The sequence below is a fragment of the Anomaloglossus baeobatrachus genome, chromosome 2 (assembly GCF_048569485.1).
Source record: "Anomaloglossus baeobatrachus isolate aAnoBae1 chromosome 2, aAnoBae1.hap1, whole genome shotgun sequence".
In the NCBI taxonomy this organism is placed as follows: domain Eukaryota; kingdom Metazoa; phylum Chordata; class Amphibia; order Anura; family Aromobatidae; genus Anomaloglossus; species Anomaloglossus baeobatrachus.
Window position 1 is genome coordinate 774825430 of NC_134354.1, and position 22592 is coordinate 774848021.

The 22592-nt window shown below is 51.2% G+C and overlaps 1 protein-coding gene across 8 annotated transcripts in view; it reads right to left on the bottom strand.

Annotated features, from left to right (window-relative positions):
* The window catches only part of GRM5 (glutamate metabotropic receptor 5), a 535313-nt gene that overhangs the window by 86713 nt on the left and 426008 nt on the right, over positions 1 to 22592 (bottom strand). For all 8 annotated transcript variants that reach the window (XM_075337560.1, XM_075337562.1, XM_075337564.1 and 5 more), the window contains exon 4: positions 1113 to 1348. In XM_075337560.1, the coding sequence (XP_075193675.1) occupies positions 1113 to 1348 (236 nt within the window). The remainder of the gene's footprint in view (positions 1 to 1112; positions 1349 to 22592) is intronic.

Sequence of the window (22592 nt, forward strand, 5' to 3'; positions counted from 1 at the left end):
ATATATATATATATATATACAAACGGTAATTTTCATTTTATAAGATGCACCCCTGATTTAGAGACAAAAAAAGGGGATCCATCTTATAATCGGAGGTGGGTTGGCAGCGGTAGTGAAGCGGGGTTACAGCAGGCAGAAGTGGTGGTGGAGTAGGGCGTCCCAGATGCTCGCTGCAGGCGCTGTGAGGCAGGAGCATCCAGAAACTGTCAGCATTGCGGGCTTCAATCGACGTGTGCACCAAATGAACTATTGGCTCAATGACCAGCCGAAATGTCATCTGCGCATGCGCCACCTCTGGGCACCATTTTCCTTAAGTCCGCTCCTGGGAGATCAATTGGACGGAGGCAGCACGTGTGCAAAGGAGATCCTAAGCCGAGAGCTTCATCTGCGCATGCGCCGATTCTGGGTGTCATTATTTGAAGCCTGTACCATCGATATTTTCAGGATGGCTTCTGCCTCTCCGCCCACAGCGAGCACCAGCACAGTGCCCGCAGCACAGCAGCCCACAGCACACCGGCCGGCAACCCGCAGCACCACCCCTGCCTCCTGTGACCATTCTCCACCACCTCCCGGTAAGCTACATTCAAATTATAAGATGCACCCCTCATTTCCCCAAAAGATTTTTGAGGAGGAAAAGTGCGTCTCATAATCTGGAAAAATACGGTATATATAATATTACTGGTTATGTGCAGTAGAGTCTGTGATGGGATCTTCATCCAGGGAACTAGTCTGGTTGCCGGATGTGGAGTCGGGAGGAACTTTTCCCCTAATGTGGAGCTTACTGTCTGCCCCATGAGCTTTTGCCTTCCTCTGGATTGGCATGATGCGCCACAATCTCTAGGTGATCATTTACAATATCTGATGATCTGGTATGAATCAGACCTCATTAATATGGAATATCATTAACGACCATGAGACCTAACATGCCTCCATATTTGATGCTGGCGTTATGTAAGACCTGAGGCTTCCGGCCCGGCCATCCCGCCGCCCCTGTACAGTGATGATTTATGCCTCGAGTAACCTTTGCATTGTGTTCTCCTGCCTCTGATCCTCGTGTATGAGGTGACCTTGTGTGATGACACAGTGATGGAGGGACGGATGGCTTCACTCACCGCTGCAGGTCTTGTTGTAGATTTGGTTGTCCTGCGAATATCCTTTCAATTTGCACTTGAACTTGTTTTGCCAAAACTCCTGGAACCAGGGATTGCGGAGATTGGTCTCCGGCCGTAGCTGCAGGTAATAATCGTCAAACCATTTCACATCAGGAGACTGCAGCTTGATGGTTATTCCTCCGGCAGCCTCTCGCTGATAACCGTCTGTCACATCGTACCTGTCTGCCCAGCCATCACTGCGGAGATAAAGAACACGATAAATCCTCCCGTCCACAATCTCATACAGAAATCTGATTGATGTTCTTATCTGCTGAACAGTTTTTATAATAGCTACTTTATTAAATCCCGCAGCTCCCCCATCGCTCCCGCAAACCATAAAACTGTAATCGCAGCTATGGAAGAGAACAATATGTGATTTCAGGTTATGTAAAGGGCAAGGATATCCGAGGATGTCAGTATGGGTGATGACTGGTTGGTGGGGTCCGACTTATGGGACGCACTCATTTCGGCCAAACGCGACACTATTATCCGTATTAGAATGGTTTGGCTTGCCCATTCCTTCGCTAAAGGGCTGCCGAATGGTCGAATGGTGTAATATGTCCGGTAGCCCCTAGAGAATAAATAGAGCAATGGATCTCATGTGTGACGCCCTGGCCGGGCCAGGTAGTCACAGATAGGGCCCCGCATTACACCCTTCCCTCACAGGTAACACACAGCCAAACATTCAAAACCTAGTCACCTCCCTCAGGGCTTGATAGACACAGCAGGGGGCGGAACCAGGTGGTTGGAAGACGCCCACCGAGGAGTTCAGATACCCTGAGGCAGGAGAAGAGAGTTGAGTTTTAGAGTTCAAGGAGGTCAGGCATGTGACAAGGCCTGAGGAAAACTGACAGGTGCCAGGGTTGGAGCCCTGGTGTCTTTGGCTAGGAGGCAGATGGCGGTCTCATCTGCAGGAGCCGGGAAGACGGCTCGGTGGAACCGAGGTGGACCGGGACAGGGTTTTAGCCCGCCGATACCGACCCGGGGAACGGACTCGGAAACTGGAGCACAAAGGGGGGTACTCAGACCCTGAAGCTAGGTCCAGAAACCACTGGGGACTAGCTAATTAACTGATTGAGGCCAGGACTCTAGGTCCTGTCCCACCCAGAGTCCCGACTGAAGACAACAGCCTATCGAGGGGGATAACAGGCCACCGCCACGACTCAGAGATCCCACGGGCCAGCGTCTGTGGGCAAGGGCTCCATAGGCGATCACAAGCCGGGAGCGGACTCCTGGAGTTGTAAGCACAGGCAGTCAATCGTTCTAAAAGGTGCAGGAGAAAGACAGAGACCACCAGCCAGGTGGGGGAACCAGAGCGCAGCCGGCTGCGGGTACCGACCACCATCACCTTGGTTTACCAGAGACTCGTGTGTTTACTAATAGTGAGTACATCAGCACCCTCCGGTCGCCCATCTCCCTGCACCGCCAACCTCCCAACGGGTCCCGGGGCCACCATCCCTGCCCACGGAGGGGTTAACAACTTGCTGCACAACATCTCCCCCGGGTCCGCCGTAACTGCAGCGATGGTGTCCAATATCACCACACACCGTGGGTGCCATCACGAACTCCGTACGGCCCAGCCCGTACAGCTACGTCCTACACCCACCATCCCATCAACTGCCCTTTACATTTGAAGTGACCGTGAGGCCCCCGGGTCCGGAGACCCTCGAGCCACCTACCAGAAGGACCGGATGCGAGCGGCTCTGCTGCTGCCGAGCACGGGGCGGTCTTCATGCCAAACCGCTGCTCCATTAGATCTCTATAAAGCTGCCAAATGGTGCGCTAGACTATGACCTGTTGCCCCATAGAGAAAGAATAGAGTAACAGTTCTCATGCCCAAATGCTGGTCTCTTCATTCTCTATAAAGCTGCCAAATGGTGTGATAGACTATGTCTGGTGGGCCCATAGAGAATGAATGGAGCAACGGTTCTCATGCCCAACCACTGCGCCATTCATTCTCTATAGGGCTGCCAAATGGTGCACTAGACTATGTCTGGTGGCCCCATAGAAAAAGAATAGAGCAATGGTTCTCATGCCCAACTACTGGTCTCTTCATTATCTATAGGGCTGCTGAATGGTGTGATAGACTATATCTGGTGGGCCCATAGAGAATGAATCAAGCAACGGTTCTCATGCCCAACTGCTGCTCCATTAATTCTCTATACGGTTGCTGAATGATGCTCTTGACTATGGCTGGTGGCCCCAATGGAATGAATGGAACAATGGTTCTCATGCCCAACTGCTACTCTATTCATTCTCTTTAGGGCTCCTGAATGGTGTGATAGACTATGTCTGGTGGGCCCATAGAGAAAGAATGAAGCAACGGTTCTCATGCTCAACTGCTGCTCCATTAATTCTCTATAGGGTTGCAGGGACGCGGACATACTCACCACCATTCTCGTTCTCCCCTGCTGCTGCACAGCCTTCCACGTGTGGCCTGCGCAACTGTAACGTTCACAGTCGGAGTAGGGGCAGCGAGTGGGATTAGTAGACCCACTGGACTACAGTGGGAGACCCAGGCTTACCCTTTAGTGGGAGTGGCTTAACTGAGCGCCTACTAAGAATTTGACGCCAGGTTCCACTCCCAGGGCAGTGACCGGGACTGTGGCAGCTGACCCCCAAGACAGGAGACAGACTCAGGTATAGACTCAGGTGCAGGCAGGTACATGTGGGTTGGCTGAGGCAGACAGGCAGGTGAGTACAGACAGAAATGGTTGGCACGGCAGGGACCGACAGGTATGGCAAGGCAGGTATCAGGTGACTGACACAGGGATAATGTGACCTGACAACTAGCTATCTAACAGACTGACTAACTAGGAGCATTGTGCAGGCACCTCCCCTAATGGGAGGATGCCTTAAATACACAGTGCCTCGCAGCCATAAGGAAATGGCGCGCGCCGGCTCTTTAAGCAGAGGGCGGGTGTGTGTGTGCAAGCATCTTATGTGCAGTCCTGGGAGCCCTGTTTAGCATGTACAGGGTGCGGGAGGGGAGGAAGGCAGGAGAGCACGTGGAAGACTGCATGGCAGCAGGTGAGAACAGGACCCGGCCATGGCGGTGAGTAAGTCGGCTCCATTCATTCTCTATAGGGCTGCCAAATAGTGTGATAGACTATGTCTGGTGGCCCTTAGAGAATGAATGGAGCAATGGTTCTCATGCCCAACTGCTGCTCCATTCATTCTATATAGGGCTGCCGAATGGTGCGCCCAACTTTTTCCAACGGCTCCAGAGAATGAATGGAGCGATGGCTGGGAATCCATCCTGTTGCTTCATTTAGTAATCGATTTTTCCAAGACTTTAATATTTCATGTGTAGGTATTCAACACTCCACACTACCAAGATCATCTGAGCAAAGGGGCCATGGCATTCTAGAGAGCGGCACAACCCTTCACTAATAATTTAGACACTCGCTCGTCTGATCAGCAGATCAATCCCAACCTACAACCTAACTATGATAAAATCCCTTCAAGGTGAGTCACACCCTGTTCATTGCTTATTGAAGTCTATGGAATGATGAATTGAAAGGGGGAGTGATAAGAGTGAAAGAGAGAAGCACAAACCCATAGAAGCCAGGTTTAATAGTGATTATCTAAACGTAGAGCTGGATTCATAGCTACACTGCTCAGTACTGCCGTATAATGTCTATATGGGAGACATAATAGCACCCACAAACTCAGACTGACAATTCGCTGTAATCTAGATCAATTCACAGAGTAAATCGGCAGTTGGACGATCATAAAACAATCCCAAGCAATGACCCAAGTTTGATGAAATCCATTCATTGAGTTAATAAGTCGTCAATCCCACTACACTGAATAGGCAACTCCTAGTTTAATGGTTACCAAGCAAGAAAGTCTCCAGGAGTGTAAATGATGGGTTAATTGATAATGTGCCATGGAATACAGTACCTCAGGGGAGTGCATGCAACATATATGGCACCAATGGTAACAGCCCTCGAACTGAGTGGCTTTCTCTATCCATGATCATCACCAGGTTTGCCAATTTGACTTTTTACTTTTTCTGGACAGACAATATTTTTTATGGACACAATAGAAAATCTTAATAAATCGTTATGAGTGTAAATGATCCATGTCTACAGCCTATAATTTTGACTGTCCTAAGCTAATTAATAAACAGCTGCACTCTGAGACGTTAAGGCATGCAGACATTGAATCTAGGAACTGCATTACCGCTAAGGAAATAAATGTAAAAATTGAGACACGTAAGGGGGCTTTACACGCAACGATATCGCTAACGAGATGTCGTCGGGGTCACGGAATTCGTGACGCACATCCGGCCTCGTTAGCGACGTCGTTGGTTGTGACAGCTACGAACGACCGTTATCAAACATACTCACCTAATCGTTGATTGTTGACACGTCGTTCATTTCCCAAATATCGTTGCTGTTGCAGGACGCAGGCTGTTGGTCGTTCCTGAGGCAGCACACATCGCTATGTGTGACACCGCAGGAACGACAAACAACAACTTACCTGCATCCTCTGGCAACAAGGTGGGCGTGTCATTAATGCGTCTGCTCTCAGCCCCTCCGCTTCAATTGGTCGCCCGCTGAGTGACGTCGCTGCAACGCCAAACGAACAGCCCCCTTAAAAAAGAGGTTGTTCACCGGCCACAGTGACGTCGCTAGGAAGATAAGTCCGTTTGACTCCTCCTAGCGATATTGTTCGCCACAGGCAGTGATTTGCCCGTGACGCACAAATAACGGGGGCGGGTGCTTTCGCGAGCAACATCGCTAGCAATGTCACTGCGTGTAAAGCAGCCTTTAGTGTCATGCGGTGTTCAGTCCACACTCGCGGGATGCCACGATGGCATCAGGCTCTGTTCACATTGTACAGCCTGACAGGCAACCTGATGTTTCCTAGTTGCTCAGCTTGAGCCGAGCGTTGGCTGATTCATTTCCATTCCTCTCCAGTCCTGCAGGAGTAAATTCCTGTGGATTGCTGTGTAACTTCTGGGAGCTCAGGTTGCTGATTACCACCCCCAGCCATCTCCTTCTTATGTAAGGGATGGGAGTCTGTTTCTCTGAGCTGATAATAGCTTCAGCTTAGCTCCAGCGATTCCGGTCTTTTGTGGTGATCCAGTTCTTGGTGACCTGTAGTTTGCTATTTTGAGTGGTGAGGAAGTTCCCCTGTTGTGCATTTACTTTGTTCTTTTTTTATATTCCCTCTGTACACGTCTACTCTGTCCCTCATGTTTGAGTGCATGTGTACGAGTTTTGGGTCTTCCTTGTCGATATTGTCGCGGGCGGGGAGGGCGCTGCGCTCACCACGCTCGGGTCCGGCGCTGCTGCTCGGTGGCTCGAGCGGTGGGCCGGATCCGGGGCCTCGAGCGGCGCTCCTCGCCCGTGAGTGAAAGGGGTGGTTTGTTGGTGTTTGGAATGTCAGTTTGTGACGCCACCCATGGTGTGTGGTGAGGTTGGGGCACCACCGCTGCTCTGTACGGGGATCCCGGGAGCGATGACAGGGAGCAGCTGGGATGTTTTCCCCCCTCCGTGGGTAGGGGGAGTTTGGTAGTCCCGGGGCCCAGAGTTGTTGTGTGTAAGGTGGATTGCGGGGCTTGGCCAGGTGCAGGGTCGCGGGGTGGCACAGTGTCAGACGGCACGGTGGTACTTACTCAGCCAGTAACGCACACGGAGTCTCTGGTAAAACAAACGGCTGGATGGACGAGTCCCACAAACGGCTGCGACGGTCACTCCCGGTAGGTTGACGGTAACTGTCTCTCCCTGCACCAGTGTTATGTTCTCGGCCCCGATGGCTTCCCACCGGTAACCCGCTCCCCAGCGGTATGTTTGCCGGAGGAGCCCCTTTTGCCCACGGGCGCTGGCCCTGGGAACTCTAGCTGTGGCGGTAGCTGTATTTCCCTTCACGGTTGAGCAGTTGTCTTTAGCCGGGTCATTACTGCTGGGAAACCCCGGAGGTTCACGTCGCTGACGGATGTGACCGGTTTAACGGCGACTCCAAGCCTGGTCGGGGTCCGTAGGCCCTGCCGGATGGTGCTGGCTTCTCTTCGCTCCCCGATCCGGTACCGGCGGGCCACCGCCCGTCACCGGTCCTTACGGTTGTGCGTCAATCGGCCTCTTCTGCAGACGGTCACCACCGTCTGCCAACCTTGCTCTCCGGTGCCCGGGCCACGTACCTGGACACGGTCAGTCTGCTCCTCTACTACTACTTCCCTCCTTCCTCTCTCAACTCCACTTCACTCTCTTCTCCCTCCCTTTTCCCGCCTCCAGGACTGTGAACTCCTCGGTGGGTGAAGTCAACCGCCTGGCTCCGCCCCACCTGGTGTGGACATCAGCCCCTGGAGGGAGGCAACAAGGATTTGTGTCTGACTTAGATGTTCCTAACCGGGGTGTGGGGTGTATTGTTGCAGTACCTGTGATGTCCTGGCTTGTCCAGGGCGCCACAATATCATGGGGTTACGTTTTCAGGGCTCAGATAGCTGGGGGCTCAGACCTCGCTACCATCAAGCATACCTCTGAGATAAAGGACAGCACAGGGTGTCTAGTCTGAGGGTCAGTTTAGGAGCCCCTGTGCAGTAATTTGATACTCCATGACACTTTGCTTATAAAAAAGCCAGCTTTATGCAAGCCCAGTAGCCAGTGTCAAGGCGTATCTCGTATGCTGGGTTTTTATATAATAAGTGTCTCAATTTTTACATTAATTTCCTTAGCAGTAATGCATGCCAAGTTCCTATATTCAATGTGTGTATACCTTAGCATGTCAGAGTGCAGCTGTTTATTTGTCACTTTCTCTACAGGGATCCTCAAGGGCAGATGTGTTGTTGGCACCTCATCAGTATGCCCCTCCAGCAAATCTGCAGTCTGGTCACATAGGGGTTATTGTGCTGCTGTCACTCATTTCCCTCTGTGTCTGTTTTTAGGTGATGGTCCATATATTGCGTATTCAGATACTGGCTATCGGGTTAATGCACAAAGCCCAGTTTGTCTTACTGTTGACATTTGTAAATAAATTTCATTAAATATCATACTATGAAATCTGTACTAATTATTTCACTGCTGGGGGCTGGGGACAGATTTATCTCTTTACATTAATTGAGAGCTACAAAGAGTCAGGTTTTGTAAAAATGAATCCAGCCCTTCCCAGTGGTGGATTTGCTGGTAGGGAAGGAGTTGATGGTGCCCGTCCGTCTGTAAAGGAAACACCCACTTTTTCACCATCTATATGTTGTCAGTGGCGGAGCCCAGGAGTAGACTGGAAAGTGGTGAACATATTGGGCGACCATTTCTGTGTGTCTGAGACTTCTTCGCCTTTTTCAGGACTCTCCCAAACATTTCAGGAGACTTGGCAATGTATTATAAAGCATCAATATATTCCCGACTGTAATCACTCTAACCTTGGCCCAGTTGCACATTTATCCCCTCTCCCCTCTAAGAGGGTGGCTGCTGCAAATATTTAAAAGGTTAGGTCAATGTTGTTGTAACAAATTAAGCTTAAATCAATAGTTCAATTGACTATTGAAAACCACTTACTATTGTAATCTCCTTTTTTTCTCCACTTATGAGCCATTTCTTCTATTTGCTTTTGTAGCACCGGCGTTCCTAAACTACCCTGCCTCTCCCCAGCATTACCGCCGACTGAATCATTGCCGCGGCCGGGCTGCATCCTCCCCCTCACTCCTACAGCCATCTACTTGTGCTCCTGCTTCCTCCTCTTCCTGGGGCATGTGCACGCAGCACAGGTCCCCCAGGAGTGCACTTAAGGCACTCTTAAAGGGCTGGCACACCATTCCCCAGAAGTGCCTCTCGGTCAGAATCGGACTGGCTACCAGAGGAACCGCCAGTAATACCAGGCCTGGCTGCGGACACCTGGATTGAACTCTGGAGCTCTCACCTGAGGGTGCAGCCTGGACTGAACTCAGGGTTTGCAGGACTGAGCCGCAAGCACCAACTGATTCCACGGCGAATGTGGTTCAGTTCATGTCATAGCTGTGCACAGGCCAGGCTAAACTCTGGAGCTGAGGTGAGAGCTTCGGAGTTCAGCCCGGCCTGTCCGCAGCTGTCATGAACTGAACCGCAATCAGTCAGTGCTCGTGGTTCAGTCCTGCAAACCCTGAGTTCAGTTCAGGCTGCACCCTGGAGCTCAAGTGAGAGCTCCGGAGTTCAATGCATGTAACCGGAGCCAGGACTGGTATTACTTGCAGTTCCTCCAGTAAACAGTCTGACACTGCTCTCAGCCTATGGCTGAGGTACTAGGTACTTAAGGCATCCTCCCACTAGTGGAGGGGCCTGCACAATGTCCTTAGTTAGTCATCTATCTGCTAGTTTGTTGTGAGGTTCCATGCTCCTGTCCCGTTACCTATTCCTAAGTCTGCCATCCCATACATGACCGCCCTTGTTGTGTCCACCATATCTGTTTGTTCCTTTGTTCCTCAGCCATCCCAGTTCGTCTCCTGTCATCTGCATTGGGGTGGGTGCTTAGTTAATTCCCCTCTTAATAAAGGGTAAGCCCGGGGTCCCCCTGTGGTCCTGTGGGTCCACTCTTGCTGACCACCTAAACACCGGTGAGCATTACACCTTGCCTCCTTAACTCATCAACAGCTAAAATTCATCATGGTCATGTTGTGGAAACCCCTTTCTTGGGAGAGCCAATTAATAGTGGTGCACCGGAGACAAGAACACACATCCAGTGTCTGTCAGTGTATGGGGCCTGTCTGGTTTCAGATGACAAGTCAGAAGTATTTATTACATCCACAGTAGAATGGGGATGGCTTATTACTTTTCTAAAAAGCTTGTAAGTTTCAAAACAAATAGGCCATAAACCATAGATTCTGCGGTATTTTTCCAAACAAAAATAAAAACTAGCTAAAACCAACCATCAATATAGCAACACATGCGCTGTATCGGAATAACACAAACATAATACAAAACAAAGCGATAAAATATATATAAATTGCTTAAATGATTATCAAAACAAGGTATAAAATATTAACCATAACAGTTAAAATAAAATGTCCTGTCATCTCACTGAGGGATCAGATTTAAGCTGCCTATTGAAGTCTATCTAAAGGGGAAAAGAGAAAAAGAGAAAGGGAGGAGCAGAGAGTGAGAGATGTGAAGCCCCACAGGTGTTGTGTCGGTGTCGGTGCATTACCTTCAGGGACTCCACGTTGCTGGATCTCCGTCACTGGTAGGAAATCTTCTGTTTTTGATCGTGACGCCACTCTCAGTATTGCGGTCAGTGGGGACCGCCACTGCAGGTTAGGGGTGCCTGGGGCTGATGATATGTGCAGTCAGATGTAGTAGCCTCCTGAGAGTGAGGCAAGCCCCAGGGCCCGGGGTAGATGCGTAGTACTACAAGTCGCAGAATGACCACACAGGCAGGATGTCTTTCAGGGTTTTTACTCACTTCAGGTGGCAGGTGAGTAACCCGGGCGTAGCTGAGATGAACCAGGTAGGAACCAGGTATCCTTCAGGCTGACTTTACGAGGGTGACTACTGACTCGCCTTCCTTAGCCCTTGGTGGTTTGGGGTGACCCCGACTTTGAGTCCCTATGGGGGTCACCCAGGGAAGATGCTCCAAGCCTCTCTCCCCTTCTTGTTTGCCGTGTGCTTGTTCCCCGGACCAGGCCACTCCAGCCTCTTGCCTCCTATGACCTATGGGCCCTCACTGCGGTTACGTGGCTGCGGCTTTTGTAGTGTTGTGGTGTGGGCTTTAAGAGCCCCACACCGGCAGGTTTAGCAGTAGAAAGTTGAATCTATCCCCGCTTCGGGATCTGCCGCCCGGTTGGGCCTGGTGCTCTCTAGCAGTCTCCTTACTTCCCACTCCGTGCACTCTCTAGCTGAAGCTGGCTTTCAGGCAGCACTCCTAGTTGACCGTTCTCCCCCGTCAATAGCCACTGCGCGGGCGCTGTTAGACAGCAACAGCCCCACAGGTCTGCTCCTCCCTGAGCCCTATGAAGTTCTGCTCTAACTGACTCACTGCCCCTCCTCTCCTGTTCTTGCCTACGCCACCTAGCAACCAGACTCTCTACCACACCCCCTGAGAGGAGATGGAGGCTCTACCCCCTCCACTATTCCAGTGAAGGTGAAGGCTTGCCCCCTCCTGGGATCCCCAGGGGTCCTCTCATGGGTACATGTGTGAGACCTGGTCACTATGCGCCTGTGTTCCACACCCCGGTCAGCCTCCTGGATTACCTGTGTTGTACTGTCCCCAGCATGGGTGCAGTACTCAGTGGTGCCTGACCAGGTCAGGGGCGCCACATTCCCCCTTAGTTATCACCAGCACGTCCTCGGGCTGCAAGACAACATTTTAAAATGCATAAAACATTAAAACATGTAAAACATTTTTAAAACCACCAGGTATCAGACATCACCACCCTCCACCCACAAGTCCGTTAACCCACCCAAAACCCTCTCAGGAGGCAGGTCACCGGTCCTGTTGGTAACCAGGTCTGGGCCATCCGTTTCCCCAGACCTTTCCTCCAATCTTCCTCTCCCGTTGGCCGCGGCTTCAGCCACTTCTGGCAGGATGTAGAGGCGGCTTTCATGGGCTGGTGGTTTCAGGGTATACCTGGCCTGGTGGATCCGCGCCGTCAGCCTCTTCTGGCAGGATGCAGAGGCGGCCTCCACAGTTGGTGCTGGCCAGGTACCCTCTTTGTGGTGGTGAGCCAAGGCCCCATAAACAGGCGTGCTCTCTGGTCGCAGGTGAGCCAAGGCCCTTTTCTACGGACGGGCCCCCCTGGTTGCAGACGAGCCAAGCCCCTAAACAGGCTGGCCCTGGTGGTGGTGCCACTGGTGTAACTATTTACACTGCGAGAGTTTGTGGCTATAGCAAGTTCATAGCCTTAAGGTTTATGGTTTTCTCACAATAGTTTTTGTGGGCGCATTTCTTAAACGTTGCAAACAAAACTTGTCAAAACTTCAACTGGTAACTTGCTGTATTTCTTTACTTCTCTCTACTCTACTCCTCCATTTCACCAGGGCGTGGGCATGTAGGGCACCGGCACCTGTGACTTTCTTGCTCTCCGTGGTTGTCCGTGGTTGTTTCATCTGTAGGATCTTTGTCTGTGGTTGTTTCATCTGTAGGTTCTTTATCTTTCCTTTCTTGGTCTTCGTCTGTTTCTACATCTGGGTCTTCATCTCTGTCTTTTCTTTCTTGTCTTTCTTGTCTGGGACATGGTGCTACGTCCAAGGCATAGTAGCCCCTTTCTCCTTGATGCAAGGTGAACTGTACTAAGTCCCCAATTTTCAAATTTCTGCCTGAATGTCCTCTGGGCAGGTGGGCTTGAACATCTCTCCGATTTACAAATATGCCCTCTTTTATTCCTTTTACTACAATGAAGCCGTATCCGCTTTTCAAGTTGAAGTCCTCTACTATTCCTCTGTAAAGGGGTCCTCTAGCCTGGGCTTCGGACCTTCTTAGGCACCTTTTCTCCTCCAGGTCTCTGGCTGTGACCTCTCTCTGCTCTGGAGACTGTGGTGTTGGAGGATACTTTGTTCTGCTGCGCCGTGTCTTGCGGGCTGGGTTCATGCCTGCAGGCTCCCAGGTGAGGCCTTTGGGTTGATCTTCGTCTGCTGACGGTGTCAAGTCTTCCTCCTCCCAGCGGGAATAGGGCAGCATCTCCGGCTCTGGGTAGGGGTCTGCTGCGGTTGGCGTCGGAGTCAGCTCCTCAGCTTCCTGGCCTCCTCTCCCCCTTAGTTCTTCGCTGCACTCTGGTTGTGGCAGCGCTGGGGATGGGCTCTCTTCAGCTGGTCTGGGCGGTGGACTCTTTGGCGCGGCTGCAGGGGTTGCCTGAATCTCCTTGGGGGTATGCGGAGGGAGCAGGTACCGATCCACCATCTCTTGCGGGAACTGGGCCTCCAGATCAGCCTTCAGCTTCCAGTATTCGGGGTCCTCTCCTATCAGGGTCTTCCTGGCAGGGACCTCTCTGGACTGGGGAGTGGTGTCTGCTCTGGCCTTGCAGGCCGGGGAAAATGATGAGGTAGTCTTCTCTTCTTGGCGGGCCGCGCCCTGTATGGCGGCGGCCTGGTCTTGGCGGGCCGCGCCTGGCATGGCGGCGGCCTGGTCTTGGCGGGCCGCGCCTGGCATGGCGGCGGCCTGGTCTTGGCGGGCCGCGCCTGGCATGGCGGCGGCCTGGTCTTGGTGGGCCGCGCCCTGCATGGCGGCGGCCTGAATTGGCGTTTCTGTCGCGGCCGGTTCCTGGCGGGCCGGACTGGACACTGCAGCCGCGGTCTCACTTGGCGTCGCAGCCTCGATGGGGTCCGTGCAGGCTGAGTCGGGCGTCGCTGCAGTGATCGGAGCTTGGCGGGCCGCACCCGGCGGGGCTGCGGCCTGGTTCAGCATATCACTTGCGGCGCGGACGAGCGTCGCTGCTGCGTTGGGGTCTTGGCGGACCGGGTTCAGCAGGGTGGCAGCCTGGGTCAGCGTCACACCTGCAGCACGGATGAGCACTGCCGTGGTGGTCGGAGCCCGGCGGGACAGGCGGGGCATCGCTGCAGCGGCCTGGGCTTGGCGGGCCGCACCTAGCGTGGCTGCGGCCTCACTCAGCGTCGCCGCACCGGGCGCCTCCTCTGGGACCGCGGTCGTAGCAGCTAGGGTCGGGGCTCTTGTTCTAGCCGGGGCAACACCGGACTCACCCATCGGGGTCTGAATCGTCGTCGCCGCTCGATCCGGCAGGCTCCGCGCGGCACTCTCCTCATAGGTCCGCACCGCCGCAGCCATTTCCAGGAGCTCCGTGCGTTCTTCTCTGAGCCGTCGCACAATCCCGGCCTCCAGCCGGTCGCAGAAGATGGCAAGCTCCCGGCACCACCAGGCAGCAGTGCCTGGTTCTGGGTATCCGCGTCTGGACTCCATTTTCTCTAGCACGCTACTGGCTTCTTCTCTGCTCCGCCGTCTCTGGACGCTTCCGCTTTCACAGCCGGCAAGGTCAGAACTCTCCAGGGGATCTCTGGGTAGCCACACCTCTTCGTGGGCGGTAACTTCTTCCAGCGCGGGCTGCTGTTGTTTTTCAGCGCGCTTTTCATGGTGGCAATATGGCGGCGCTTCCAATTTTTCAAGCGGACCGCCCAGGCACATGGTCACCTGTCTGGACAGGTCTAGTCCTTATCCTGTTCGTGACGCCAGATGTGAAGCCCCACAGGTGTTGTGTCGGTGTCGGTGCATTACCTTCAGGGACTCCACGTTGCTGGATCTCCGTCACTGGTAGGAAATCTTCTGTTTTTGATCGTGACGCCACTCTCAGTATTGCGGTCAGTGGGGACCGCCACTGCAGGTTAGGGGTGCCTGGGGCTGATGATATGTGCAGTCAGATGTAGTAGCCTCCTGAGAGTGAGGCAAGCCCCAGGGCCCGGGGTAGATGCGTAGTACTACAAGTCGCAGAATGACCACACAGGCAGGATGTCTTTCAGGGTTTTTACTCACTTCAGGTGGCAGGTGAGTAACCCGGGCGTAGCTGAGATGAACCAGGTAGGAACCAGGTATCCTTCAGGCTGACTTTACGAGGGTGACTACTGACTCGCCTTCCTTAGCCCTTGGTGGTTTGGGGTGACCCCGACTTTGAGTCCCTATGGGGGTCACCCAGGGAAGATGCTCCAAGCCTCTCTCCCCTTCTTGTTTGCCGTGTGCTTGTTCCCCGGACCAGGCCACTCCAGCCTCTTGCCTCCTATGACCTATGGGCCCTCACTGCGGTTACGTGGCTGCGGCTTTTGTAGTGTTGTGGTGTGGGCTTTAAGAGCCCCACACCGGCAGGTTTAGCAGAAGAAAGTTGAATCTATCCCCGCTTCGGGATCTGCCGCCCAGTTGGGCCTGGTGCTCTCTAGCAGTCTCCTTACTTCCCACTCCGTGCACTCTCTAGCTGAAGCTGGCTTTCAGGCAGCACTCCTAGTTGACCGTTCTCCCCCGTCAATAGCCACTGCGCGGGCGCTGTTAGACAGCAACAGCCCCACAGGTCTGCTCCTCCCTGAGCCCTATGAAGTTCTGCTCTAACTGACTCACTGCCCCTCCTCTCCTGTTCTTGCCTACGCCACCTAGCAACCAGACTCTCTACCACACCCCCTGAGAGGAGATGGAGGCTCTACCCCCTCCACTATTCCAGTGAAGGTGAAGGCTTGCCCCCTCCTGGGATCCCCAGGGGTCCTCTCATGGGTACATGTGTGAGACCTGGTCACTATGCGCCTGTGTTCCACACCCCGGTCAGCCTTCTGGATTACCTGTGTTGTACTGTCCCCAGCATGGGTGCAGTACTCAGTGGTGCCTGACCAGGTCAGGGGCGCCACAGAATCACCTTAATAAGGAGGCTGTCACACGGTGTCTGGCTCAAAACTCATCGAGTATCAGGACTACTTCTGACGCTGTTCAGACAACAGAGTCAGATACTCCACAGGCTCAGGTGTCGACCAGCTGTGCTTTTGCTTGTAATCGGGCTTGCAGGAGTTAATTTCTGCTAGCCTGTTGACTACTGCTTGAGTCACATGTTACAGGAAACCTATCTCAGTTACCTACTCCCTTTTTAACATGGTGGAGCCTGTTCTCCCATGCCGATAATAGCTTTATGCGATTTAGGTCGTTTTGCTTTGTTATCCAGTTGCTGGTGAACTTCTGTGTGCCGATTGGTGTGTTGTGGAAATACTCTTGCTGTCAATTTCCTCCCTTCCTTTCCTTTAGTTTCCTCTTGATCACTTATTGTCTATTCCTCTGTGAGTGATTGCTGTGAGTTTGAGTTTTGGTTTTACCCTCATCTGCTTATTTGTTTTGGATTGACCACTCCTGTCTCAGCCCTCTCATGTGTAGTGGGAGGGGGGCCACTAGGCCAGGGTTGTTCAGGAGCTAGGGTAAGGAAGGCGGCAAAAACATCGTCACCTTCAGACATATCTTTCGGATCAGGGTCAGCTAAGATTCCCCTAGCCTGAGGGACTGTTTAGGCTCCCCTGTCCCTAGTGATCCTGTCACACCCCATGAAAGAGGCACACGATCACACAGAGACCTTTCTTGATGATTTATAGTAAGTGTTTATCTCACCTCAGCTTTGGATTCACATCCACACTGCTCAGTCCTCAGTGCTGCTGCTTCTGAATATGTAATACATAGACAAAAAAAAGGAGCAGGAATTCCTCATGTCTGTGTGTGCTGTGTACTGGAGATATCATAGCAGCTTGTCTCGACTCACTAGCTCAGAGACAACTGAAAATTAGAAAGAGAGCTTGCAGAGGGAAAAACAAGTGAAAAATGTAGGATATTAGTAATCTAATGTCCAAAAATAGTCCTGGGTGGAGGGAAGGGGGCCACTAGACCATGGTTGTTCAGGAGCTAGGGTTAGGAAGGTGGCCCAAACCTCATCACCTACAGACATACCTTTGGGATCAGGGTCAGAGAGGGTTCCCCTAGCCTGAGGGCCAGTTTTGGCTTCCCTGTCCTTAGTGATCCTGGTACACCCCATGACAGAGGAAAACAAATGCACAGAAACCTTTGTTGATGATTTACAGTGTTTATCTCACTCCAGCTTTGGATTCACATCCACACTGCTCAGTTTTCAGTGCTGCTGCTTCTGAATATCTACTACATAGATGAAGGAGAACAGGATTTTTTCATATTTGTGTGTGCTGTGTACTGGAGATATCATGGCAGCTTGTCTCCACTCACTAGCTCAGAGACAACTGAAGATTAGAGAGAGAGCTTGCAGAGGGAAAAACAAGTGAAATAGTAAGCTATTAGTAATCTAATGGCAAAAAATAGTGTTATTTATTATATACACATGACAGCTTAATCTGGAAAGTCACCTGAAATAGACAGTCTGGATTAATTTATCCTCACACAACTCCCCCACCTGACACATCCATCAATGTCAATGGCTGCTCACTTTCCCAAGTCCCACGTGCTCGCTGCCTGGGAGTAATTCTGGACTCTTTCAAGCCACACATCCAAGCCTTCACCTCCTGCCGCCTCCAACTCAAAAACATTTCCCGGATCCGTACATTCCTTTCCCAAGAAGCTGCAAAACCCCTAGTACATGCCCTTATTATCTCCCGCCTGGATTATTGCAACCTCCTGCTCTGTGGCCTCCCTTCTAACAGTCTCGCACCCCTACAATCTATTCTAAACTATGCTGCCCGGCTAATCCACCTGTTCCCCCGCTACTCCCCGACCTCTCCTCTCTGCCAATCCCTTCACTGGCTTCCCATTACCCAAAGACTCCAGTTCAAAACCCTAACCATGACATACAAAGCCATCCACAACCTGTCTGCTCCCTGCATCTGTGACCTAGTCTCCTGGTACCTACCCGCACGTAACCTTCAATCTTCACAAGATCTCATTCTCTTCTCCTCTCTTATCTCCTCTTCCCACAATCGCATCCAAGATTTCTCCCCTGCATCCCCCATACTCTGGAACGCTCTGCCTCAACACATCAGACTCTCTCTTACCGTGAAAAGCTTCAAGAGGAACCTTAAGACCCACCTCTTCCAACAAGCCTACAACCTGCCATAACCCTCAGTCTGATACATCACCGCACGACCAGCTCTACCTTCACCTACTGTATCCTCACCTATCCCTTGTAGACTGAGCCCTCGTGGGCAGGGTCCTCTCTCCTCCTGTATCCTCACCCATCCCCTGTAGACTGTGAGCCCTCGCGGGCAGGGTCATCTCTCCTGTACCTGTCTGTGCCTTGAATTGTTTATGATTATTGTACTTGTCCCTATTTTGTATACCCCTTTCAGATGTAAAGCGCCATGGAATAAATTATGCTATAATAATAAAAATAATAATAATAATAAACTTTAAATCAAAATAAATGCCCAGAGTGTCCAACCATAGTCACAAAGAGTACCTGCAAAGCCTATGGAGATTGTGGCCCTACTTGGATTAGATCCCAGGACCCCAGTGCTGCAGAAAACCGCGCTCACCACTGACTCTGCAGCCATGAACGTTACTGCTCTCCCCCATTGTTAAAGTATGAACCAACCCTTAATAAGTAATGATACATTTAATTTCCTTTTTTCATCTCTCACAGGAATTCACAAAAAAATTACATCAGACAAATTCTGGGTCACGAAGATTAAACCCATTATGGCACTGAATGGACCACACGTCCCAATAACCCGTGATAAACAGACAGGTGTTCTCCGCATGGAGCAGCTGTCATTCATTACACATAATTGCACCTAATTGGTGCAGAGATGGTTTATTATGTTTTGCTTCGATAATTATATTATACAATTAGTTGCTGAGCGAACACATATATAGTACAATGCACCGTACCGCGTGGCAGGCGATAAATGGGTGGTCTAGTTTGCAACGCACGTAAATCACTCTGATGTATCACAATGAAGGGTCTCCCCTTTAATTGTGGTTGAGAGGGGCCATGAAAGTCCATAGCTGTTCTCAATACCGGAGAGCAGCACCTCCATTTTTTTTTAAAAGTGCTCTGTTGTTTAACTTCAAATCCTTCTCCCCGCTGATACTTTCTTTATGTTCTCATCGTCATCCTTCAAATTTTGATGCCCATCTTGCCCTGCATTGTTTACATGCACGACCTCCAGCTGCACAAGTTTCCTTCCTCTTCATACTCAGTTACCAGCTCTTCTGAATGAAAGGCCTGTTGCGCATGCGCCATGAAGTCAACAATCTAGTCTGGTGCATGCAGAACATCGCCCCTAGCCCTAGGGCATCTACCTTTGATGTAAAAAAAACCCTGTGTTTTACTCAACCTTTACATGCGCCATCTAGAGTTTCACAAGGTGTCTTGAACTTCATACTACACTTACTAGCCCTACTGAATGAAAGGCCTTTTGCGCATGCGCCATGAAGTCAACCATCTAGTCTGGCGCATGCAGAACATCGCTCCAAGCCCTAGAGCATCTATCTTTGATGTAAAAAAAACCCCTATGTTTTACTCAGTCTTTACATGTGCCACCACCACCTGCGCAAGCTTCCTTCCACATCATACTACAGTTACCAGCTCTTCTGAATGAAAGCCCTGTTTGCCATGAATTCAATAATCCAATCTGGTGCATGCAGAACATGGACCCTAGTGTATTTGCCTTTCATGGAAAAAAAAACAAAACTGTGTTTTACTCATCCTACTTGACCCACCTCCAACTACACAAGCTTTTTTCCACGAAATATCACAGTTACCAGCTCTTCTAAATGAAATCCCTGTTGCACATGCGCCATGCAGCCATCAATCTAGTCTGGTGCATGCAGAACATGCATGTAAAAAAACCTGCGTTTCACTCACCCTTTACAGCTGCTTATGGTGCCTTTCACTTCATACTACAATTACTACCCCTTCTGAATGAAAGGCCTGTTGCGCATGCACCATAAAGTCAACCATCTAGTCTGGAGCATGCAGAACATTTCTCCAAGTTCTAGGTCATCTACCTTTGATGTAGAAAAAACCTTTGGTTTTGTGCTAGTGGGTGTATGTGCACATACATGTATGTGCACATATGTGTATAGATGGTTAGGGTAGTGTACGTGCCAATTTGTATTGTGTGAATGTGTGTATACGGATGCATGTATGTGTGTACACGACCACTAGCTCGTGTACGAGTGTATGTTGTGTGCATGTCCAGTGTGCATGTGTGTGTGCACACGCCCACGTGTACGTGTGGCATGTGTACAATGTGAGCATATGGCTGAGTGTGTGTGTGTGTATGACTATGTATGTTGTGTACATGCGCACACGTGCGAGAGCATGTGTGCACATGTGTGTGTGTGGGTGTGCGTATGTGTGTATGTGTGTTGGTGGGTGGTATGCGCACACATACACATTTATATGTAACACCGTGGCTTTTTATAATAACATTTCCAATGCTTGGTGTTTTTTGTTATTCTGTTATATGTCCTTTTGTAATTTCTCTGTGGGATATCACCATCTCTTGATGTTTTAATTGTTTTTCTTATTTCTAATATGAGATATGGCTTGAGCTATAACTCCTAAATAATGCTGAATACTAATGCATAATACAATATTTTATGTGACTGCACTCTTATCCATATGAGTATTTCCACCTCTTATATGGTATCATGGTATATCCCATAATGTGACATTTTGGCCATATACTATCCCTATCCCCTTATATTTCCTATAGCTCCGGTTGATGCGTGCGCATGCGTGTCATGGGCGCCAGGACGTGGTCGCGGCGCCGCGCCGAATCACCCTGCGTGACGTCCGCTCGCGTGACTGCCATGTGATGCGCACACGTGGTAGTTGACTCGCCCACCCCAGGGCTATGGGACACCCGGTGCCGGGCCGGACTAGTCCGGTGGTAGTCAGTGGTGGCTGGGCCCGGCTCCGTGGCCCTGGTGGGTGTCAGTAGAATATGTGGCTGATGACTTTAAGTTTGTGTTCGTTACGCCACCTGTGGTATGCGGCTCTTAAGCCGCCGCTGCTGTGTAAGGCCTCCGGGGTGATGAAGTGGCAGCGATGGTGGTACTGCTCCCCACAGGTGGAGCGGTGCCCCGGGACACAGTTGGTGCTTGTGGAAGTCTATGGTGTTGTGTGACTAGCACGGTGCAGGGCCGACAAGCAATGAAAGAAACAGGCACAAACAGTAGTCTCTTTACCTTCTCCTCTTTTACTCGGCAGAAGTTTAGTCCAGGGAGACCGTCACAGATGGTAAAGATGGTCCGGCCGGCCTGGAAGTGCCTGGGGTGATCTTTGGCCAGTTGAGTATGAGGCCTACTCCTTAATCTTTCTTTGCTGTTTAGGACACTGCACTTTGGGTTAGCAATTGCCCTCTTGCTGCTGGGACCGGTGGTTCGCCCCTTTTTCTGTGGGGTAGACTGCGCAGGCCCTCTCTGGGGCTTCTCTGCTGGAGTCCACACCGGGCCCTTGGATTGCAGCTGTTCCTTCAGGTTGCTTCTGGGCCAGGGGCTTGCAGCTCTCCTGCCCTCCGGATTCGGCTACCAGGGACGGATTTTATACCCTGGCAACCACAGACTCCGATGTCCGAGTCTCTCCGCTGCCTCTCAGCTACTCCTGCTTCACTGGGCCAAGCTACTCCAGCTCCAGGCCCCAGTTCTACAGGACAGCTCACTCTGCGTCTGCTTCCTTCCACTTCTCCCTACAGACTAACCACTACTTCCTCCCTTCAGCCAGACTTAAGGAATGCTCCCTGAAGTTCCAGGTTCAGAGCTCCCTCTGCTGGCCGGAGGGAGAACTGTGTTGGGTGTTAACTTACTGGCCAATAGATCTCCCAATTACCTCCAGGCTCAGCATTAACCCTTTGGGAGGGCAATGCTGTTGTGGCGACCAGGTCCTGGGGCGCCACACTCCCCCTTAGTTAAATTCAGTACTCCCGGACTGTAGAAACAAACATGACATGTTAGAACATTTCATCCCATTATGGGAGGCGCAAATACTTTAACGTTACAAACTTAAACATTACTATAAGAGTCCAGTGTGGCTCCCTGCCGGTTGTCCATTACACTGCTCCATGGGGGACCCGCCGCGATCAAACCCCCAACGTAGGCTCTGGGCGTGCGTCAGAGCATTGATGACCCCACTCTATGCACGCCGGACGGGTTTTTCTTCAGGGGTGTTGAGCACACTGGTGCTAACTATGAACAATTTAGGTGTTGGCCACCCATAGTCCAGTGGCCCAATTGTCCATTTTCGCAATCAAAGAAAAAGAAAAACATTTTGTACACAACCTTACAGACATTTTGCATAACTATGTACATTCTAATAAATACTCCTTCTTTTTCCCTTATACAGTTGACTCTCTATACCTTGGAGGGGGTTGTCCCCGAGTGCTGCGTTGGGACCTGCGTAGCTCTGGTGTTTGCCCCTGACTACGTGGTGCGTCTTCTACCTCAGCACTACAGGTGGGCCTAACCCCGATAGGTAAGCGTGATGGTTGCCTATGTGGTCTAAGAGTCGCCAAGGGTATGACAGGTTCACCACTGACAGGGGGTTGATCCTCCTGTTCCACTGCTGGCGTGTCATCTCGTGTTGGAGCGGACGGTTCTTTAGGTGGATCCGGAACCTTTTCTGTTTCTGGCTCGACCAACTGCGGAAACGTCAAAACTGGTACCACTATGGCATTGTTTATTCGGGTCCAAGTTTTGGGGAATTTTCCAAGGATGGTTTGAATCATCTCCCCTTCTTTCTCTTGACTTTGGGGACTTCCTTGTACTTCTTCCATTTCTCTTTGGATTCTGCACCGTTCAGGGCACGCTTTCAGGCGGTCTCGAGAAATTGCTTGATAGGTCTTGCCTTCATCCTTGCTTATGAGGCATACCTTACTATTGTCAAAGTTGGAGGGGATAATGGTGTAGGGCTCGTTTTCCCACTGATCATCCAATTTATGCGTCCTCCGCTTCTTCTTGAGGACTTGTTCTCGAGGTGCTAAGGGAGTTGCTGGGGCTGTTTGATTGTAATGCTGCTCTTGTCTCGTTCTTGCTTGAGACAGGCTCCTCTCTACGCACTCCTGGACCTTACGGTACCGCTGCTGCCGTTCTGTATCC